Below are 19,195 nucleotides of genomic sequence, written 5' to 3'. Positions count from 1 at the left end.
GAAGACTTTTTTATTCCAGTCCTACCCTGTTAGAAGTAAAATTCGTAGACCAAATGGGGACTGGTTTTTGGGCGTTTCCGCATTTATCGAGTTAACTGCTGCCCCTGTATTACATTTTATCCAAACAATGCAAAAGATGTAGCTTTCAAAACACCTTTTCCTCAGGTTCAACAACGTCAATTAAATAACAGAAAAAGCAGATAATGTTAGGAGCAGACAGCCGACTTGAAGTCAGTAATAATGTATCCGAAAACAGAATCCAAAATTTCATAAACGCTTTCTCAGATACCAGAAAAGCGTATGACAAAAGTCACTGTTTGAAATTCTCAACGAACTGGGCTCAGACAGTAAAACAGCTCCAGTGAAGCAAATGCTAACAAACATCAAATCTAAAGTGAAACTTACAGGTCAAATGTTTACAAGTGTTAAAGATAAGGTCTCTCTCCGGTGCTCATTGTGTTGTACAAAAGTTTTTAGGGAATAGGAAATCGCCATTAGGAAAAACCAAATCAACAAGGGAGCTACATTAAGTTACGAAAAGGACAACTTACAGACTGCCTAGCGTTTGCAGACGACCTAGGTAGTTTTTCGGACTCCTGGAAACAGCCACAATATAGAGAGAACTGCTGAAAAAAAATCAAGCTGAAAAAGCTGGCATACAAATTTCCTTTGAGGAAACCGAATTTATCACACCGTTAAGGTAGGCTACAAGATAATAGAAACTAAATATGGAAAAATTGAGACAAGTAATAAATTCTAGTAATTAGGAGAAGAAAGTGAATAAGACATTTTGGAGAAAGAAACCACTGAAGTAAGTGATAATAAGATGAAAATAGCGTACTACCTCATTGAGGAAATTTATAATAAGAAATCAACATCTGTTAACGCTGAACTAAGACACTACTCTACAGCAAAAACACTTTTTTCCAACATATTGTGTGATTGTAAACGAAAAGGCGATGATGGAGACTCTGTAACTGACACAAAGGAAAATAGTACGAAAAATTTTGATAATCGTTAAAGAGCAAACACAGCTAGATGACATCACAATAGCGACAGCACAGTAGCGACGTGTAAAGGACGAATATACTAACAAAAAGACTTTACACTTATTTCGATAAATTAAAAATGAACAATACATAGTACAAAGAAGTTGCAAGCGACAGTGACAAAGTGCGAGTTGATCACCAGATACTGAGCAAAGAGTGTCACTCACAAAGAAATTTCAAAATTCCAAAGATTTCCCCGAAAAATCCCAGAAGACCACAGGAAACACTTGGACAGAAGTAGGAGAGTAATGCCGGGAACTGATGTGAGAAATGTGGAAGGAAAGAATGGAGAAACGAAATAAATGAATTCCATAGTAGAAGAAGGAGGAAAAGACCAGAAAATAACGCAATTCATCATTTAACATGTCCAGACGACGTTCTGTAAGCAAATCAGGCTTTGTAGATGGCATCAAACCTTCTTTTTTTATCTCCTGTTTCTCAACATTCAGAAGTATTACTCGCATTTATATGGTAGTTTTTTGCTGGTTAGTTGCATTAATATCAAAGAAAATTTTCGCATTCCTTTTTTTTCTTTTTTTCTGCTGCAATCCAACCTAACGCCAACGGCCTTGCCGCCGTGTTAACACCAATTTCCGTCAGATCACCGATGTTAAGCGCTGTCGGGCTAGGCCAGTACTTGGATGGGTGACCATCGGTCTGCCGAGCGCTGTTGGCAAGCAGGGTGCACCAAGCCCTCGTGATGCAAACTGATTGAGAAGTAGCGGCTCCGGTCTAGGATACTGACATACGGCCGGGAGAGCGGTGTGCTGGCCACGTGCCCCTCCATATCCGCAGCCAGCGACGCGTATAGGCTGAGGATGACACGGTGGTCGGTCGGTACAGTTGGGCATTCATGGCCTTTTCGGGAGGAGTTAAATTCTTTCATTCCAGCCTAAAGGGGTCTTAAATCCCGACTCGGACATCGATATCTGATGCAGCACAATCAATGACAGACACGGCAACAAGGCAGGTTGTGCCCTCTCCCAAACTATTACGCTGGCCAGCGTTGACGGACCCGGATCAGCCGTGCAGCTACACTGTGAACCGTATAGCAGCTTATGACATTACCCAAATGACGGTGAAAACCGGCCATGGACTGTGGACTTGGATTCTCACCGGACTGCAACATCTGAAGTGTTTGTTATTTGGTGCGATTCTTCGGATTTGGGTTGTAGAACCCTTTTTGGCTCTAGTGAACTTCAACTCAACACTGAGAGGCTAGAAACTTGTTACCTCCGCACAGGTAAATCATATGTCTAATAACCTCCCAACAGTAAAAATTTCGTAACCTCCCAACAGTAAAATTTAATTACTTATATAATTAACATTCATCGTAACCTCACAATAAAAAAAATTCCGTAACCTACCAATAATACTATGTGACTAATCTCTCAGTAGAATTGTGGCTCACTTATAACCTTTCAATAGTTGACTGCGAATTTAAACTGGTAAATTTTGGACGTCAGCAGTGCTGCGTCATGGCCCTGAAAGAACGCTCTGAATAAATTGAAAATTCTTACCTGAATAAGGTCGCCGGATAACGCATAAGATTTGTCATGGATAAAAAGAAACAACTGATTTGTCTTTTCAATAATCGGGATGTCCAAGGATTGGAAAAATTAGTAAATTCCTTAAACTGAAATGAATGATTGTCAAAAGTTACTTTTTATGAGAAAGGTTATTATTAAGAGATTTTTTTAAATATTTACATGTGACTTGATATAACAATAGTACATATGCGCGAGGCTGCTTTTACCTTATACTACAACGCTCAGGCTCCGCCATCGCTCCCCATGACCGGCCCAGCCAACACGATAGACCAGACTGCTCGCTAGCAACTACTTACTGCTACTGCTGCAGACACTTCTCTTAATGCAGCAAACACTGCTCTCTGGTCTGAGATTCTCTTACAGCTTACATATTTCAGGCAGTGCGTGAGCAATACATCGAAATTACATCTGCTCGAGTGCGCTAGCAACAAATTGCACAGTTATGAACCTCTTACAAACTAATTCATTAATTGTTATGTCAAATAGTTTTCTTTCTGTTTCAAATTTATAATTTTCATTGTCAACCAGTCATTATTGGTATGTGAATAAAATAACTTGGATATACTGTATTTAAGGGCAGATATAGGGCAAAATTGTGACAATATTCGAATTTTTGTTTAATTGCGTAATTTATTAGATTCATTATTTAAGAATAACATCGCAAAGTTTCATTATCGAATTCTGGCGGGAAATATGTTTCGAAAAAGTTAGGTTGGGCATCTGTGCCTGCAACAGCCAATCTTTCCAGGCTGTTATCGACACCCCATCCAAGCTATAAATTTTTGGTGCGGCAAATTTTCGTTCACAATATTGAAACGAACTGAAGAAGAGTCTAGAAAGCTGGGAGAAAGATTATCTTTGATTTTTCCTTTGTTTACAATATAATTTTTTTAACAGTACGTGCTATAAACATCTGGGAGAATAGGATGCTGCTCCCAAAAATTTTTCACACCGGTGTGCAAACAATGCTTTCGGCCAAAGAGGTGGAAGAAACTGCCTACCAGGACCTACCTATTAGGTGCCTCTAGCCACAGCAGGGGAAAGGGCGCGAGAGGAATTTAAGTCATCTGGCCAAGGAGTTTCCACAGTTTCCTGAACACCCTTTGTGAACAGTGAAAAGCCATACACCAACACACATGATTTGTCGCTTGCTGTTTTAGACGTTCTAAAACCAACTTTCAAGCACCTACCAAATCACGAACTGCTGAAAAAATGTGTACAGGGGAAAAAACAGAATTCGAATGAGAGCTACAATCACCTTATATGCATGCAATGTCCAAAAACAATATTTGTGTCCTCAGTTGTTGTGAAGATAGCTTAATGTGATGCCTGTCCAGTGGTCAGTAGTGGAAACGTAGGTAGGATTAAGTGCCTATAGGGACAAGGCTTCCATCCAGGTACATTCATAAGAGCATCGATGAAGCGAAGTGCGACTGGGCAAAGCTCAGGCAGCAGAAGAAAAAATGCAAAAGTTTGCTAGGCAGAGGAGGCAAGGGAAGTGACTATTCCTGGAAGACCAGGAAGAGAATAAAGGTTATACTGTCAAAAATTGAAATAAAATCTTTAAATGCGAATTGCCGTAAGGTGACTTTTTTGAGCTATAACATACTCTTTCTCAGGAGCTACGAAAGTTAACAACCTGAAATTTGCCATAGCTCTTAAGAATTACTTACTGAATAATCTATTTTTTTAGAAAAGTTTTCCATCACAAATTGAGAAAAATAGAGCAGTCGCAGGTAACAAAAAAATGAACCATTAATTTCAAAGCATCTATGACCTTATACAAAAATCTGTTCCATACTTTTTATTAGCCTCTTATGCAGATGTAAACTGTGCAATTCCAGTTTTATTGTTTGATTAATTTACGAGAGAAGCTAATTATAAAAACGATGATAATTGAAAATTCAAATCCTTATAAATGTATGTCCATCCGCATTTTCAAATAAAAGTTGCACAGAATATCAAGCATTATGTTGTGCATAGTAGTCTCAAGTTGTACTATTCTAGCTGTAATATGTTTGGATATATAAATGTTTAACTACAAGAATGCATTTTGCCCTACGTCTGTCCTTAAACTTGAGAAGGATATATAGTTTCAGATCTCTGAATCAAAAACTTGGCATTCGTATTGATATTAATATTATAGAGATACCTCGCATTCACCTACTGAAATGTATTTACCATTTAGCAATGAAGATAATTTTTGGTTGAAGAAATTAAGTGGATACCTTTCACAGATTTTGTATACTTACTGATAGACTTTATTCTCGAGACACGTCTCTTTCTCTGACTCACCGAATCAGTTACATCAAAAATTAAAATTTTATAAACTTTCCTCTCTTCGATAAATGTCTGACTATCCCCATTGTTGCACATTTTCGTTTCCAACAATATATTTTAATTTACAGTTACTGATATGCTTTTAAGAATGAATGTCCACCATTGTTAGCAAAGATTAAAACTCAGAGATTAAATTTCTAGCAGCAAGTGATGCAGACGCCTGAAAAGGGCACTTGGAAACTGTTGTAAACAGTACATTGACTACATTTATTTACAGCCTACACATTATTATGAACACGTTGCTGAATCATGTCGTAAAGTATGCAGTGAAAGTGAATGATTTGTATAGTTTGCCAACAGTGTTATCTCTGTAGCTACTCGACGTTACGTTTTGGCTATAGTAAACATACCATCGTGAGGCTTTGAAAATGAAATCTATAATATGGATACCCATCTTCAGAAGAAGCTGTTGTAGAACAAGTATTATTTCTTTAGTGTTTCTGTCTTAAGCGGACTGTGAACAAAGGTTTTCACCTGACAGGTCTCGTCTTTCTTCTAAGGACCATCACTGGTCATTTTTTAAACATTTTGCACAGGTGAGATGTTTTACATTTTCATTCCTATACAAAACTTTTGCTTAAATGCGCTATGGTCTGTATACGTTACTTACGCCATCAATTGACTCTTTTAACTCGTCTCTTCATGCCATGCCCCCCTTGTAACCCCCCCCCCCCCTAACGCACACACAAATACAAAAATGAACTTACTAATACTGGATTCGCAATATGAGCAACACATATAAAAAATAATTGGATTCACAACAATACAGTACTTAGCGAAAACTAGAACAACTATAGCAGAATATGTATGAAGCGAAGTTGGTTAAATTTTGCGAGGTAAAGCGAAGAGCAGCAAAACGAAATCCAGTAATTAATTTCATTTTTTTTCGGATTGTACAAAGCTATCAAACTTTCTTTTCGACCACAGCCACTGATAGCAACACAGGAATAATCAGTTTATAAAATCAGTTTATAAAACATAATATTGTCAAGCAAAAAAGATTTTTACACTATGGGTATCAAAATGTAATAACAGATTTTGTTTGTAAAATGTTCACATAATTACGAATGATGCTTTAAAGATAAAGCGAAGCGCGACTCCTGAAAAGATTCTCGATTTGTAGTAGGCTCAGCAGAGAAAAACGTATATATGTCGAAACTAGTGGTCTGTATTAAACGAATAAATAAACTACTTTTGTATGTGGAAAGAAATTTCTAGACATTCAAGTACACTTGCAAATTCATATCCAGTAGAGTACAGTACAAATTCCACAACTATGAGCAAACTCTCAAACAGTCAAATATATATATATATATATATATATATATATATATATATATATATATATATATATATATATATGGAAGTGGACAACATCGTATTGCAACAGTCTATGACATGAGATGATAAAAGCTCATAGACTCTTTGTCTGAAAAAGCAAACACAGTTTTTAGCAATATTTTCGATGTTACTTGCCTCTGATATGAGTTCTTCTACGCGCTTCAGCCTAAGATCGTAGGGAAAGTGGCGATCCATTCGCAATAATGCCTGCAAAGAAAAAAAAGTTGCGGTTAACACACTCGGCTACAAGACGCCTTAAGGGGCGTCGTGGCGAGGGAGGCAGTTTGCAAGGGAGAAAAAATATTCCTTACAAGAATGAAAATAAAATCATTTACAGTGACAGATAAAACATCAAATTGTTGTAGTAATTGCTATCGGTTTTCTTCCTTGCAAAAACGAAGAAACCGGAGAAATCTCCTAACTGAAATTAGATATTTCTATTCCACGGGAAAGAGACTTGAAAGGCAAGCAGTAATAGAGAAGGAAGCGAAGCAGCGTTGTAATCAATCTATCATGTTACCCAGTCTGTATAAAGACCAAGTGTAAGGCAAGCCAAGATGAAATTTGAAAACGCATTCAAGTAGAGGGAGAAGAAAAAAAGTTAAAGGTCATTACAGATACGTTAAGGACAGATAAAGATCGGAAGATCAACTGAGCGGAAAATTTTCTGAGTCTTCTGAAAGAGGTTGTAATATGAACGTCCAAAAAAGTAAAAGTCGAATAGAGACAGGTTGTTGTGACTGAGTTAGATTGGGAAATGCGTCACTAAAAGCAATAGATGAATTTTTTGGCATCAAAATAACTGGCAATGGCAGAGAGGAAAAGGACGTATAATGCAGACTGGCAATAAGAAACTTTTCTGACAGTAAGAATATATGAGTAGCCATTTTGCCAGAGAAAAAATGTCCAATAAATGTGGGCTTAAAGTGCATACCTTAACAGCTATAAACAATTGCTCAGTAGAGATGTGTTTCACATTAGCGAAGATGAACGAATGGTCATAGCTCCTCAGGTATGCAATTTAGAGCCTACGTTTATTGAAAAAAATTTTCTCGTTTTTGTCCACCACCACTGAAAGTTACCAGCCCTACACTCTTCGCAACACAAGAACTGGTATATGTATTCAACTGCCAGAGCTATCAAAACGGTTTTCGTTTATAACTTTCGACTCGTTCGTTTCCGGTACAGGGATCCTTACTTCAAATTAATACATTTATCGTTCTCCATGATCCTAGAAAGCCTGTAACATCATCACGGAATCACCCAGTGTATACGCACATTTGCAGACGCCCATGCCTACAACTTTGGCGCTCTGTAGTTTCGTTGGATGACGTTTGCGGACATGGGTTTCTATTCAAAATACGATGTACTCGCTCCCCTCTACAAGTCCTAGAAGTCTGTAACGGGAATTTCCGACCACCCTGTCTTACCCAGGCAAATGTATTCACGACATTTCACTATTTTTGTTGTTGTTGTGGTCTCCAGTCCTGAGACTGGTATGATGCAGCTCTCCAAGCTACTCTATCCTGTGCAAGCTTTTTCATCTCCCAGTACCTACTGCAGCCTACATCCTTCTGAATCTGCTTAGTGTATTCATCTCTTGGTCTCCCTCTACGATTTTTACCCTCCACACTGCCCTCCAATACTAAATTGGTGATCCCTCGATTTCTCAGAACATGTCCTACCCACCGAACCCTTCTTCTAGTCAAGTTGTGCCACAAGCTCTTCTTCTCCCCAATTCTATTCAATACCTCCTCATTAGTTATGTGATCTAGCCATCTAATCTTCAGCATTCTTCTGTAGCACCACATTTCGGAAGCTTCTATTCTCTTCTTGTCTAAACTATTTATCGTGCACGTTTCACTTCCATACATGGCTACACTCCATACAAATACTTTCAGAAAAGACTTCCTAACATTTAAATCTATACCCGATGTTAAATAATTTTTCTTCTTCAGAAACGCTTTCCTTGCCATTGCCAGTCTACATTTTATATCCTCTCTACTTCCACCGTCATCAGTTATTTTGCTCCGCAAATAGCAAATCTCCTTTACTACTTTTAGTGTCTTATTTCCTAATCTAATTTCCTCAGCATCGCCCAACTTAATTCGACTACATTCAATTATCCTTGTTTTGCTTTTGTTGATGTTCATCTTATATCTCCCTTCAAGACACTGTCCATTCCGTTCAACTGCTCTTCCAAGTCATTTGCTGTCTCTGACAGAATTACAATGTCATCGGCGAACCTAAAAGTTTTATTTCTTCTCCATGGATTTTAATACCTAATTCGAATTTTTCTTTTGTTTCCTTCACTGCTTGCTCAATAAACAGATTAAATAATATCGGAGAGAGACTACAACCCTGTCTCACTCCCTTCCCAACCACTGCTTCTCTTTCGTGTCCCTCGACTCTTATAACTGCTATCTGGTTTCTGTACAAATTGTAAATAGCCTTTCGCTCCCTGTATTTTACCCCTGCCACCTTCAGAATTTGAATGAGAGTATTCCAGTCAACATTGTCAAAAGTTTTCTCTAAGTCTACAAGTGCTAGAAACGAAAGTTTGCCTTTCCTTAATCTTTCTTCTAAGATAAATCGTAAGGTCAGTATTGCCTCACGTGCTGCAATATTTCTACGTAATCCGAACTGATATTCCCCGAGGTCGGCTTCTACCAGTTTTTCCATTCGTCTGTAAAGAATTCGCGTTAGTATTTTGCAGCTGTGACTTATTAAACTGATAGTTCGGTAATTTTCACATCTGTCAACACCTGCATTCTTTGGTATTGGAATTATTATATTCTTCTTGAAGTCTGAGGGTATTTCGCCTGTCTCGTTTATCTTGCTTACCATATGGTAGAGTTTTGTCAGGACTGGCTCTCCCAAGGCTGTCAGTAGTTTTAATGGAATGTTGTCTACTCCCGGGGCCTTGTTCCGACTTAGATCTTTCAGTGCCCTGTCAAACTCTTCACGAAGTATCGTATCTCCCATTTCATCTTCATCTACATTGTCTTCCATTTCCATAATATTGTCCTCAAGTGCATCACCTTTGTATAGATCCTCTATATACTCCTTCCACCTTTCTGCTTTCCCTTCTTTGGTTAGAACTGGGTTTCCATCTGAGCTCTTGATATTCATAAAAGTGGTTCTCCTTTCTCCATAGGTCCCTCTAATTTTCCTGTAAGGAGTATCTATCTTACCCCTAGTGGGATAAGCCTCAACACCCTTACATTTGTCCTCTAGCCATCCCTGCTTAGCCATTTTGCACTTCCTGTCGATCTCATTTTTGAGACGTCTGTATTCCTTTTTGCCTGCTTCATTTACTGCATTTTTATATTTTCTCCTTTCATCAATTAAATTCAATATTTCTTCTGTTACCCAAGGATTTCTACTAGCCCTCGTCTTTATACCTACTTGATCCTCTGCTGCCTTCACTACTTCATCCCTCAAAGCTACCCATTCTTCTCCTACTGTATTTCTTTCCCCCATTCCTGTCAATTGTTCCCTTATTCTCTCCCTGCAACTCTGTACAACCTCTGGTTTAGTCAGTTTATGCAGGTCCTACCTCCTTAAATTCCCACCTTTTTGCAGTTTCTTCAGTTTTAATCTACAATTCGTAGCAAATAGATCGTGGTCAGAGTCCACATCTGCTCCTGGAAATGTCTTACAATTTAAAACCTGGTTCCTAAATCTCTGTCTTACCATTATATAATATATCTGAAACCTTTTAGTATCTCCAGGGTTCTTCCATGTATACAACTTTCACTACTCTGCATTACTATTTTTTGGTGTTGCGTTTTTTTTCTGTTAATGTAGACGTAGACGTGAAGGTGGGCTGCGACTCACGTGGAAGATGAGGTGCTCGCGGACGGTGAGGGCGCCCACGAAGTAGTTCTGCTGCGCGACGTAGGCGGCGTGGGCGGCGAGGTGGGCGGCGTCGGCGGGCCGGCCGTTGAGCAGGCGCTCCCCCGCGTGGAGGGCGGCGCGGAAGGTGAGCGCCTCCAGCAACGACGTCTTGCCGGCGCCGCTCGCGCCCATCACCGCCAGCAGCTCCCCGGGCAGCGCCTGGCCGCTCACTGCAACAGCCAGCCACGCCGTCACCCGACAGCGTGCTCGCAATCTGTCAGACTCTCGGCCGCCTAGGGTCAACACCGACTCAAAGCAAGGCCTCGCCGCTTCTTGGTGACGTCACGTCAGCCAGGCACGGCCAACGCCAGGTCTGTTGCAGGCAGAAACGCCTGGGCGTGCTTATCACTATAAATCTCTCATTTTTGGACAAAATGTTTGGTATTGTTTTGGATTCTGCAGTTTTATTTACATCAAAGATTTTCTTACTATCGTAAAGCTACAAATGAAGATCATAGTTCTGTATTTCTGAATCCTGTCGAAAATGGCTGACATCGATATAAGTGTCCAAGGAACAGAAAAGCAACTGGAATCACTCAGCAGAGGAAAGTCCACTGGACCTGACGGGATACCAATTCGATTCTACACAGAGTACGCGAAAGAACTTGCCCCCCTTCTAACAGCCGTGTACCGCAAGTCTCTAGAAGAACGGAAGGTTCCAAATGATTGGAAAAGAGCACAGGTAGTCCAAGGCGGGTCGTCGAGCAGATGCGGAAAACTATAGACCTATATCTCTGACGTCGATCTGTTGTAGAATTTTAGAACATGTTTTTTGCTCTAGTATCATGTCGTTTTTGGAAACCCAGAATCTACTCTGTAGGAATCAACATGGATTCCGGAAACAGCGATCGTGTGAGACCCAACTCGCTTTATTTGTTCGTGAGACCCAGAAAATATTAGATACAGGTTGCCAGGTATATGCTATTTTTCTTGACTTCCGGAAGGCGTTCGCTACAGTTCCGCGCTGTCACCTGATAAACAAAGTAAGAGCCTACGGAATGTCAGACCAGCTGTGTGGCTGGAGAGTTTTTAGCAAACAGAATACAGCATGTTGTTCTCAATGGAGAGACGTCTACAGACGTTAAAGTAACCTCTGGCGTGCCACAGGCGAGTGTTATGAGACCATTGCTTTTCACAATATATATAAATGATCTAGTAGATAGTGACGGGTGTTCCATGCGGCTCAAGTGGCAGACTCTGCAAGAGAGGCGCTCTGCATCACGGTGTAGCTTGCTCGCCAGGTTTCGGGAGGGTGCGTTTCTGGATGAGGTACCGAATATATTGCTTCCCCCACTTATACCTCCCGAGGAGATCACGAGTGTAATCCCTCGCGCGATCCGTGAGTGGAACAGTGGGAGGGGGATATGACTTTGGCGATAATTGTGCCCTCCGCCACACACAGCTTGGTGGCTAGCGGAGTATATATGTAGATGTAGATGTAGAACAAACGTAAATCAATATGAGAAGATGCTTTGCTCCATTGCAAGCTTCGGAAATTTTACATTCAAGTAACTATACTTAATTGATCCATTTCCCTATAGTAAATAACCCCAACCCCCTTACAATTAATTCGTTTCTTTTATTTATTTATTTATTTATTTTCGTTTGACATCGTCATTGGAAATGTGAACTAATTTACATGTGTAAATGTCCAACTGTTGACAGTCATTAGATTACTGTCGTTTTCAACGCAAGGAATTCTAAACAGGAAACAAAATAGCTTCATACATCGAAAATACTAATGACATTAAACTTTTTTAAACACGCACATTAGAAAAGATAAATATTCCCCTCTTGCAACTGAAAGGAGAAACTTTATAAGATAAAAAAAAATTATTTGATAAAACAAGTTTCTCTCTTTTGCCTTTTGCCTCTTCTTCTGTCCCCCACACCATCCCCAAACGTGTAAAATCGCAAGATATTCATTAACATTCAGTGCTCCTCACCCCATAGTCAACCAAGATACCTAAAGAAGAGCACCGATATGCTCACAGTTTCTTGTAAAAGCAACCCAGTACAAACGTAACTTCCTCAGATTTACAGGTAAGGTAAAGAAGCACGAATTCTGTTGCTGCTGGACCGTGAAGTTGTTTTTGTATGTCAATCCTTGAGTTCAGGGCTACACTACTTGTTAAGAAGTGTAATGAACAGCACAATTAAATGATTGCAGAAATCTCTCAGAACAATGTGTGTTGGTCAGCTACCGCCAATAGTTTCACATTTTCCTGTGTGGGAGAGGGAGACACCACCATTATGAGTATGCCTGCAACAGACCTGGCGTTGGCCGTGCCTAACAAGCGCCGAGGCTTTCCTTCGAGTCGGTGTTGGTAGGGTACGCCTCTGAAATACAGGGTGTCAAACTACAACCGGAAGGGGCGAGTAGAGGACAATGAAACGAGCAACCCCGTACATATTATAAAAATAGATGTACGTGCACCCACTGGTGTGGGAACAGTAACGGAATAGCGGCATGCACATTCACATATGGCGGTAGGATCGGGGAAACAACTGACAAAGGGCAATGCCTTAGCGCAACTGCCATTTGCACTCAGGTGATTAATGTTCGACGTGATTAGGGCCGCACGACGGGAATTATACTACCGGCCATTAAAATTGCTACACCACGAAGATGACGTGCTACAGACGTGGAATTTAACCGACAAGATGAAGCTGCTGTGATATGCAAATGATTACCTTTTGAGAGCATTCCCACAAGGTTGGCGCCGGTGGCGACACCTACAACGTGCTGACATGAGGAAAGTTTCCAACCGATTTCTCATACACAAACAGCAGTTGACCGGCGTTGCCAGGTGAAACGTTGTTGCGATGCCTCCTGAAAGGAGGAGAAATGCGTACCATCACTTTGATAACGGTCGGATTGTAACCTATCTCGATTGCGGTTTTTCGTATCGCGACATTGCTGCTCGCGTTGGTCGAGATCCAATAACTGTTAGGAGAATATCGAATCGGTGGGTGCAGGAGGGTAATACGGAACACCGTGCTGGATCCCAACGGCCTCGTATCACTAGCGGTCCACATGACGGGCATCTTATGCGCATGGCTGTAGCGGATCGTGCAGCCACGTCTCGATCCCTGAGTCAGCAGATGGGGACGTTTTCGAGACAACAACCATCTGCACCAACAGTTCGACGACGTTCGCAGCAGCATGGACTATCAGCTCGGAGACCATGGCTGCGGTTACCCTTGACGCTGCATCACGGACAGGAGCGCCTGCGACGGTGTACTCAACGACGAACCTGGGTGCACGAATGGCAAAACGTCATTTTGTCGGATGAATCCAGGTTCTGTTTACAGCATCATGACGGTCGCACCAGTGTTTGGCGATATCGCCGTGAACGCACATTGGAAGCGTGTATTCGTCATCGCCATACCGGCGTATCATCCGGCGTGATGGTATGGGGTGCCATTGGTTACACGTCTCGGTCACCTCTTGTTCGCATTGACGGCACTTTCAACAGTGGATGTTACATTTCAGATGTGTTACGACCCACGGCTCTACCCTTCATTCGATCCCTGCGAAACCCTACATTTCAGCATGATAATGCACGACCGTATGTTGCAGGTCCTGTACGGGCCTTTCTGTATACAGAAAATGTTCCACTGCTGCCCTGGCCACCACATTCTCCAGATCTCTCACCAACTGAAAACGTCTGGTCAATGGTGGCCGAGCAACTGGCTCGTCTCAATACGCCAGTCACCACTCTTGATGAACTGTGATATCATGTTGAAGCTGCGTGGGCAGCTGTACCTGTACACGCCATCCAAGCTCTGTTTGACTCAATGCCCAGGCGTATCAAGGCCGTTATTACGGCCAGAGGTGGTTGTACTGGGTACTGATTTCTCTGGATCTATGCACCCAAGTCGCGTGAAAATGTAATCACATGTCAGTTCTAGTATAATATATGTGTCCAATGAATACCCGTTTATTGTCTGCCTTTCTTCTTGGTGTAGCAATTTTAATTACCAGTAGTGTAACAGACTGAGCGTGGAATGTTAGTTCGGGCTAGACGCATTGGATATCTCATTTCGAAAATCGTTAGGGAATTCAACACTCCGATATCCAAAATGTCAAGAGTGTGCCCACAATACCACATTTCACACGTTACCTCTCACTACGGACAGCGCAGTGTCCGATGACCTTCACTTAACTACCGAGAGCAGCGGCGTTTGCGTTACAGTTGTCAGTGCTAACAGACGAGAAACACTTCGTAAAATAACCACAGAAATGAATGTGGTATGAAAGACGAATGTATCAGTTAGGACAGTGCAGCGAAATTTGACGCTAATGGGCTGCGGCGGTAGACGGCCGACACGAGTGTCTTTTATAACAACACATCGTCTGCTGTGCCTCTGTTGGGCTCGTGACCATATCAGTAGGACCCTAGACGGCTGGTCAACCGCTTCCAGTTGGTAAGAGCTGATGGTGCGGTTCGAGTGTGGTGCAGACCCCACCGAGCCATGGACCTAATCTGTCAACAACGCTCTGTGCAAGCTAGTGGTGGCTCCATAATTGTGTAGGCTGAGTTTGCGTAGAACGGATTGGGTCCTCTGGTCCAAGTAAACTGACCACTGGCTGGAGGTGATTATGTCCGGCTACTTGGAGACCAAACAACGATCTAAGTTTTATGTATGACGATACGCCATGTCACCAGATCACATTTGTTCGCGATTTGTTTGAAGAACATTCTGGACAGTTCGAGTGAAACATTTTTGGAAACAGTGATTAATAAAGTGTTATATTTTAACTACAGTCTTGATCACAACACTTATGTCTCAATAACATAGGTGACCGGTTTCGAGACAACCATCTTCAGACCCATGGCTTCCTTGGAGGGTGGAAGGCGGAGGTCTCCCCAGCTGCTACAAAGTGAGTTGACTTTGAAGATGTTTATATAAATATAACCGAAACCGGTCACCTATGTTATAGAGACATTAAGTGTTGTGATCAAGACAGAACTTTAGTTAAAATATAGTTCGAGTGAATGATTTAGCTACCCAAGTCGCCCAACACGAATCCCACCGAATATTTCAGGGATATAATCGAGAGGTCACGAAACCCTGCACCGGGAATCCTTTCACAGTCATGGAGGCGTATAGGGGGAGCAGGGTTCATTATTTCAGCACGGGACTTCGAGCAAATTGTTGAATCCATATCACGTCGACATTCTGTGCGTCGCTGGGAAAATGAATGTCCGATACCATATTAGGAGGCATCCCCCGACTTTTTTTATATCATTATATTCGTATGTATGCATGTACGTTCCATATCTCCTCATAAACCAGTGGATTGATTTCAACCATAGTTGGCACACGTATCACTTATACAAATATGAAGGGCTTATTTCAATAGTGGTACAAGTCCATTACCTCCACTTTTCTGCCTATAATGCTTCTGAAATTAATGATCCAAACAAACAGAAAGAAAGGTTCATCTCTAGCAAGAAGCCAAATGCTTGAATATTTCTGGTGTCTCAACTGCAGATTTTTCAACGCTCATTTAGGACTCTGTATTTTTAGATGAACAAATATGGACTTCGACATAAAAGTTTTATGGGTCTGGTACCGCGTCATAATGTAAAAACTACTGCTGCTGGAGAAAGACCAACGTTTCGGCCACGACTGCAGTTGCCTTCTTCTGGGTCTAATGGTGCGTTCTAGCTATTCAGTGTCCTTTATATTTTGTTGTTAGTGTTCACTGCGCATTCAATTACGTCATAATTTTAAAAAGGTAGTTAGTTTCATTGGTCACTTCAGGAAGAAGGAGAGGGAAGTTTATTTTTAATAGGCTATTGCGGTGGAGGGAGAACGTGACCTCTGTTGTCTATTGGCTCTTGTGTTATGTACCATGATTGGTGGTCACCGTCGAATGAGAAGTTTGCTGCTGTTTACCAACTGCTGTACGTCGGCCGCGCAGCGGCAGCTACTCGCAACAAGAAAGATAAGCAAGAAATAGACAAACTGCAGGCAACAGTGCGCTTACCTTATCTGAAAAACGTTACTGACCGAATAGGCAAACACCTTCGCCGCGTTGCGGTGCAGCCTGTCTTCTATTGTGGTCGTAGGATCCAGAACGTGCTACGCTCCACTAAGGACAAGGTGGATGAATTACACACTGCAGGCGTTTACAAGGTGGAATGCGAATGTGAAGAGGCATACTTCGGCGTGACTGGTAGGGCAATAGCAACGCGCATTCTGGAACACGAGCGTTATATTCGCCTAGGGCAACACAACAAATTCAAATGGTTCAAATGGCTCTGAGCACTATGCGACTTAACTTCTGAGGTCATCAGTCGCCTAGAACTTAGAACTACTTAAACCTAACTAACCTAAGGACATCACACACATCCATGCCCGAGGCAGGATTCGAACCTGCGACCGTAGCAACACAACAAATCCGCAGTGTCAGAACATCACCAACACTGCGGAAAAGAAATAAAATTCAGCGAAGCTTGTGTGTTGGCCAAGCAGCCAAATTTGACGAAACGCAAAATCAGAGAGGCCATCGAAATACTAAACACCCTAATTAAACATGAACAGGGAGGATAGACACAGGCTTGCTCCATCTTGGCTGCCAGCAATCAGAGCCCAACAGACCGTACTGCCAACACGAGGCACGAGCACCACCGGTGAGTAACTGCCGCCGCGCGGACGACGTCCAGCAGTCGGTAAACAGCAGACAACTTCTCATTCGACGGTGACCACATAACAGAAGAGCCAATAGACAACAGAGGTCACGTTCTACCTCCACCGCTATAACCTATTAAACATAAAGTTCCCTCTCCTTCCTCCTTAAGTGAGCAATGAAACTAACTACATTTTTAAAATTATGACGTAATGGAATGCGCGGTGAACATTAACAACAAAATATAAAGGACACTGCTTAGCTAGAACGTACCATTAGACCCAGAAGAAGGCCACTGCAATCGTGTCCGAAACGTTGGTTTTTCTCCAGCAGCAGTAGTTTTTTCAGTATGACGCGGTATCAAACCCATAAAACTTTTATGTCGACTGACTCTGGCCGCGGAAGCCTACGCAATTACAAAAACGTACTTGTATCATTATTCAAATACACTCCTGGAAATGGAATAAAGAACACATTGACACCGGTGTGTCAGACCCACCATACTTGCTCCGGACACTGCGAGAGGGCTCTACAAGCAATGATCACACGCACGGCACAGCGGACACACCAGGAACCGCGGTGTTCGCCGTCGAATGGCGCTAGCTGCGCAGCATTTGTGCACCGCCGCCGTCAGTGTCAGCCAGTTTGCCGTGGCATACGGAGCTCCATCGCAGTCTTTAACACTGGTAGCATGCCGCGACAGCGTGGACGTGAACCGTATGTGCAGTTGACGGACTTTGAGCGAGGGCGTATAGTGGGCATGCGGGAGGCCGGGTGGACGTACCGCCGAATTGCTCAACACGTGGGGCGTGAGGTCTCCACAGTACATCGATGTTGTCGCCAGTGGTCGGCGGAAGGTGCACGTGCCCGTCGACCTGGGACCGGACCGCAGCGACGCACGGATGCACGCCAAGACCGTAGGATCATACGCAGTGCCGTAGGGGACCGCACCGCCACTTCCCAGCAAATTAGGGACACTGTTGCTCCTGGGGTATCGGCGAGAACCATTCGCAACCGTCTCCAAGAAGCTGGGCTACGGTCCCGCACACCGTTAGGCCGTCTTCCGCTCACGCCCCAACATCGTGCAGCCCGCCTCCAGTGATGTCGCGACAGGCGTGAATGGAGGGACGAATGGAGACGTGTCGTCTTCAGCGATGAGACTCGCTTCTGCCTTGGTGCCAATGATGGTCGTATGCGTGTTTGGCGCCGTGCAGGTGAGCGCCACAATCAGGACTGCATACGACCGAGGCACACAGGGCCAACACCCGGTATCATGGTGTGGGGAGCGATCTCCTACACTGGCCGTACACCTCTGGTGATCGTCGAGGGGACACTGAATAGTGCACGGTACATCCAAACCGTCATCGAACCCATCGTTCTACCATTCCTAGACCGGCAAGGGAACTTGCTGTTCCAACAGGACAATGCACGTCCGCATGTATCCCGTGCCACCCAACGTGCTCTAGAAGGTGTAAGTCAATAAAGTTTCCCCTTCCTGGGACAATGAATTCACGGTGTTCTTATTTCAGTTTCCAGGAGTGTAAGTCCTTCATATCACTGAAAGGAATCATGTGGGCTAAGAACCACATACCTGTCAAAGGGGTGCACGTGGGGATGAAAAAGCACTGTAGTCCAAGACGCGGCAGTATACTATTATCATCCAAGTGTTTAAGAATGAGAGCACTTACCGAGTAGCAACAAGCTTCACACGTATATTCAAACCAATACGGAACTTTCCTCACTGACAACGCTCACAAAATGATGAAACGCAGGAAGTCTATAACTTACTACATTTTCGCTGTTCATACAGCTAAACTGGCGCATGTGCTAATAAATGTACATTTCGGAAACAGTATTCGCATATACCACTGAAGGTATGTACCTGTAAAATTACACCATGGCACGACACATAGGTCAGGGGATAAGGCGCCATGAATAGTGAGTGGCGTGAAAAAGAAACTGTGGGACGAAATTCGCTAGATATATAGGTTGAATGCGTGTACAGATACGTTTGAAATATGTTAAATATGCGTGATATACATTTGATATATGTGTACGCGGGCAGAGTCATGGATAAAAAGCTCATTCTAAACCCCCGGAAAGATTTCAGCCAAATCACGAGACTTATTGATACGAATGTGATAACTTAGAGAAAGAAGGGGGAGTAGATGGTGGATAGACAGGATGAAGGTGGAGAAAGGTATGAATACAGGGAGGAGGCTAGGGAAAGGGGGAGGGGAAAGGGACCGAGGGAGTGCAGACGAGGAGATGGAGAAAGGAAAGACAAGACAAGAAGAGGGGGAAGGATGATACGGAGTAGTAGAAGATTGGTATAAATGCATACCCAGACAACGCCAGGTACTCAGGTGGAA

At 42.7% G+C, this 19,195-nt stretch overlaps 1 protein-coding gene across 2 annotated transcripts in view; it reads right to left on the bottom strand.

Moving 5' to 3' along the window:
* The window catches only part of LOC126282005 (protein white-like), a 254,448-nt gene that overhangs the window by 144,478 nt on the left and 90,775 nt on the right, over positions 1-19,195 (bottom strand). For both annotated transcript variants that reach the window (XM_049981397.1, XM_049981396.1), the window contains 2 exons: positions 10,121-10,350; positions 6,416-6,487 (listed from right to left, as the gene is read on the bottom strand). In XM_049981397.1, coding sequence (XP_049837354.1) covers positions 6,416-6,487; positions 10,121-10,350 — 302 coding nt within the window. The remainder of the gene's footprint in view (positions 1-6,415; positions 6,488-10,120; positions 10,351-19,195) is intronic.

This window comes from Schistocerca gregaria, chromosome 7, assembly GCF_023897955.1.
Source record: "Schistocerca gregaria isolate iqSchGreg1 chromosome 7, iqSchGreg1.2, whole genome shotgun sequence".
NCBI classification, from domain to species: domain Eukaryota; kingdom Metazoa; phylum Arthropoda; class Insecta; order Orthoptera; family Acrididae; genus Schistocerca; species Schistocerca gregaria.
This window is presented reverse-complemented; position numbering and strand designations above follow the sequence as displayed.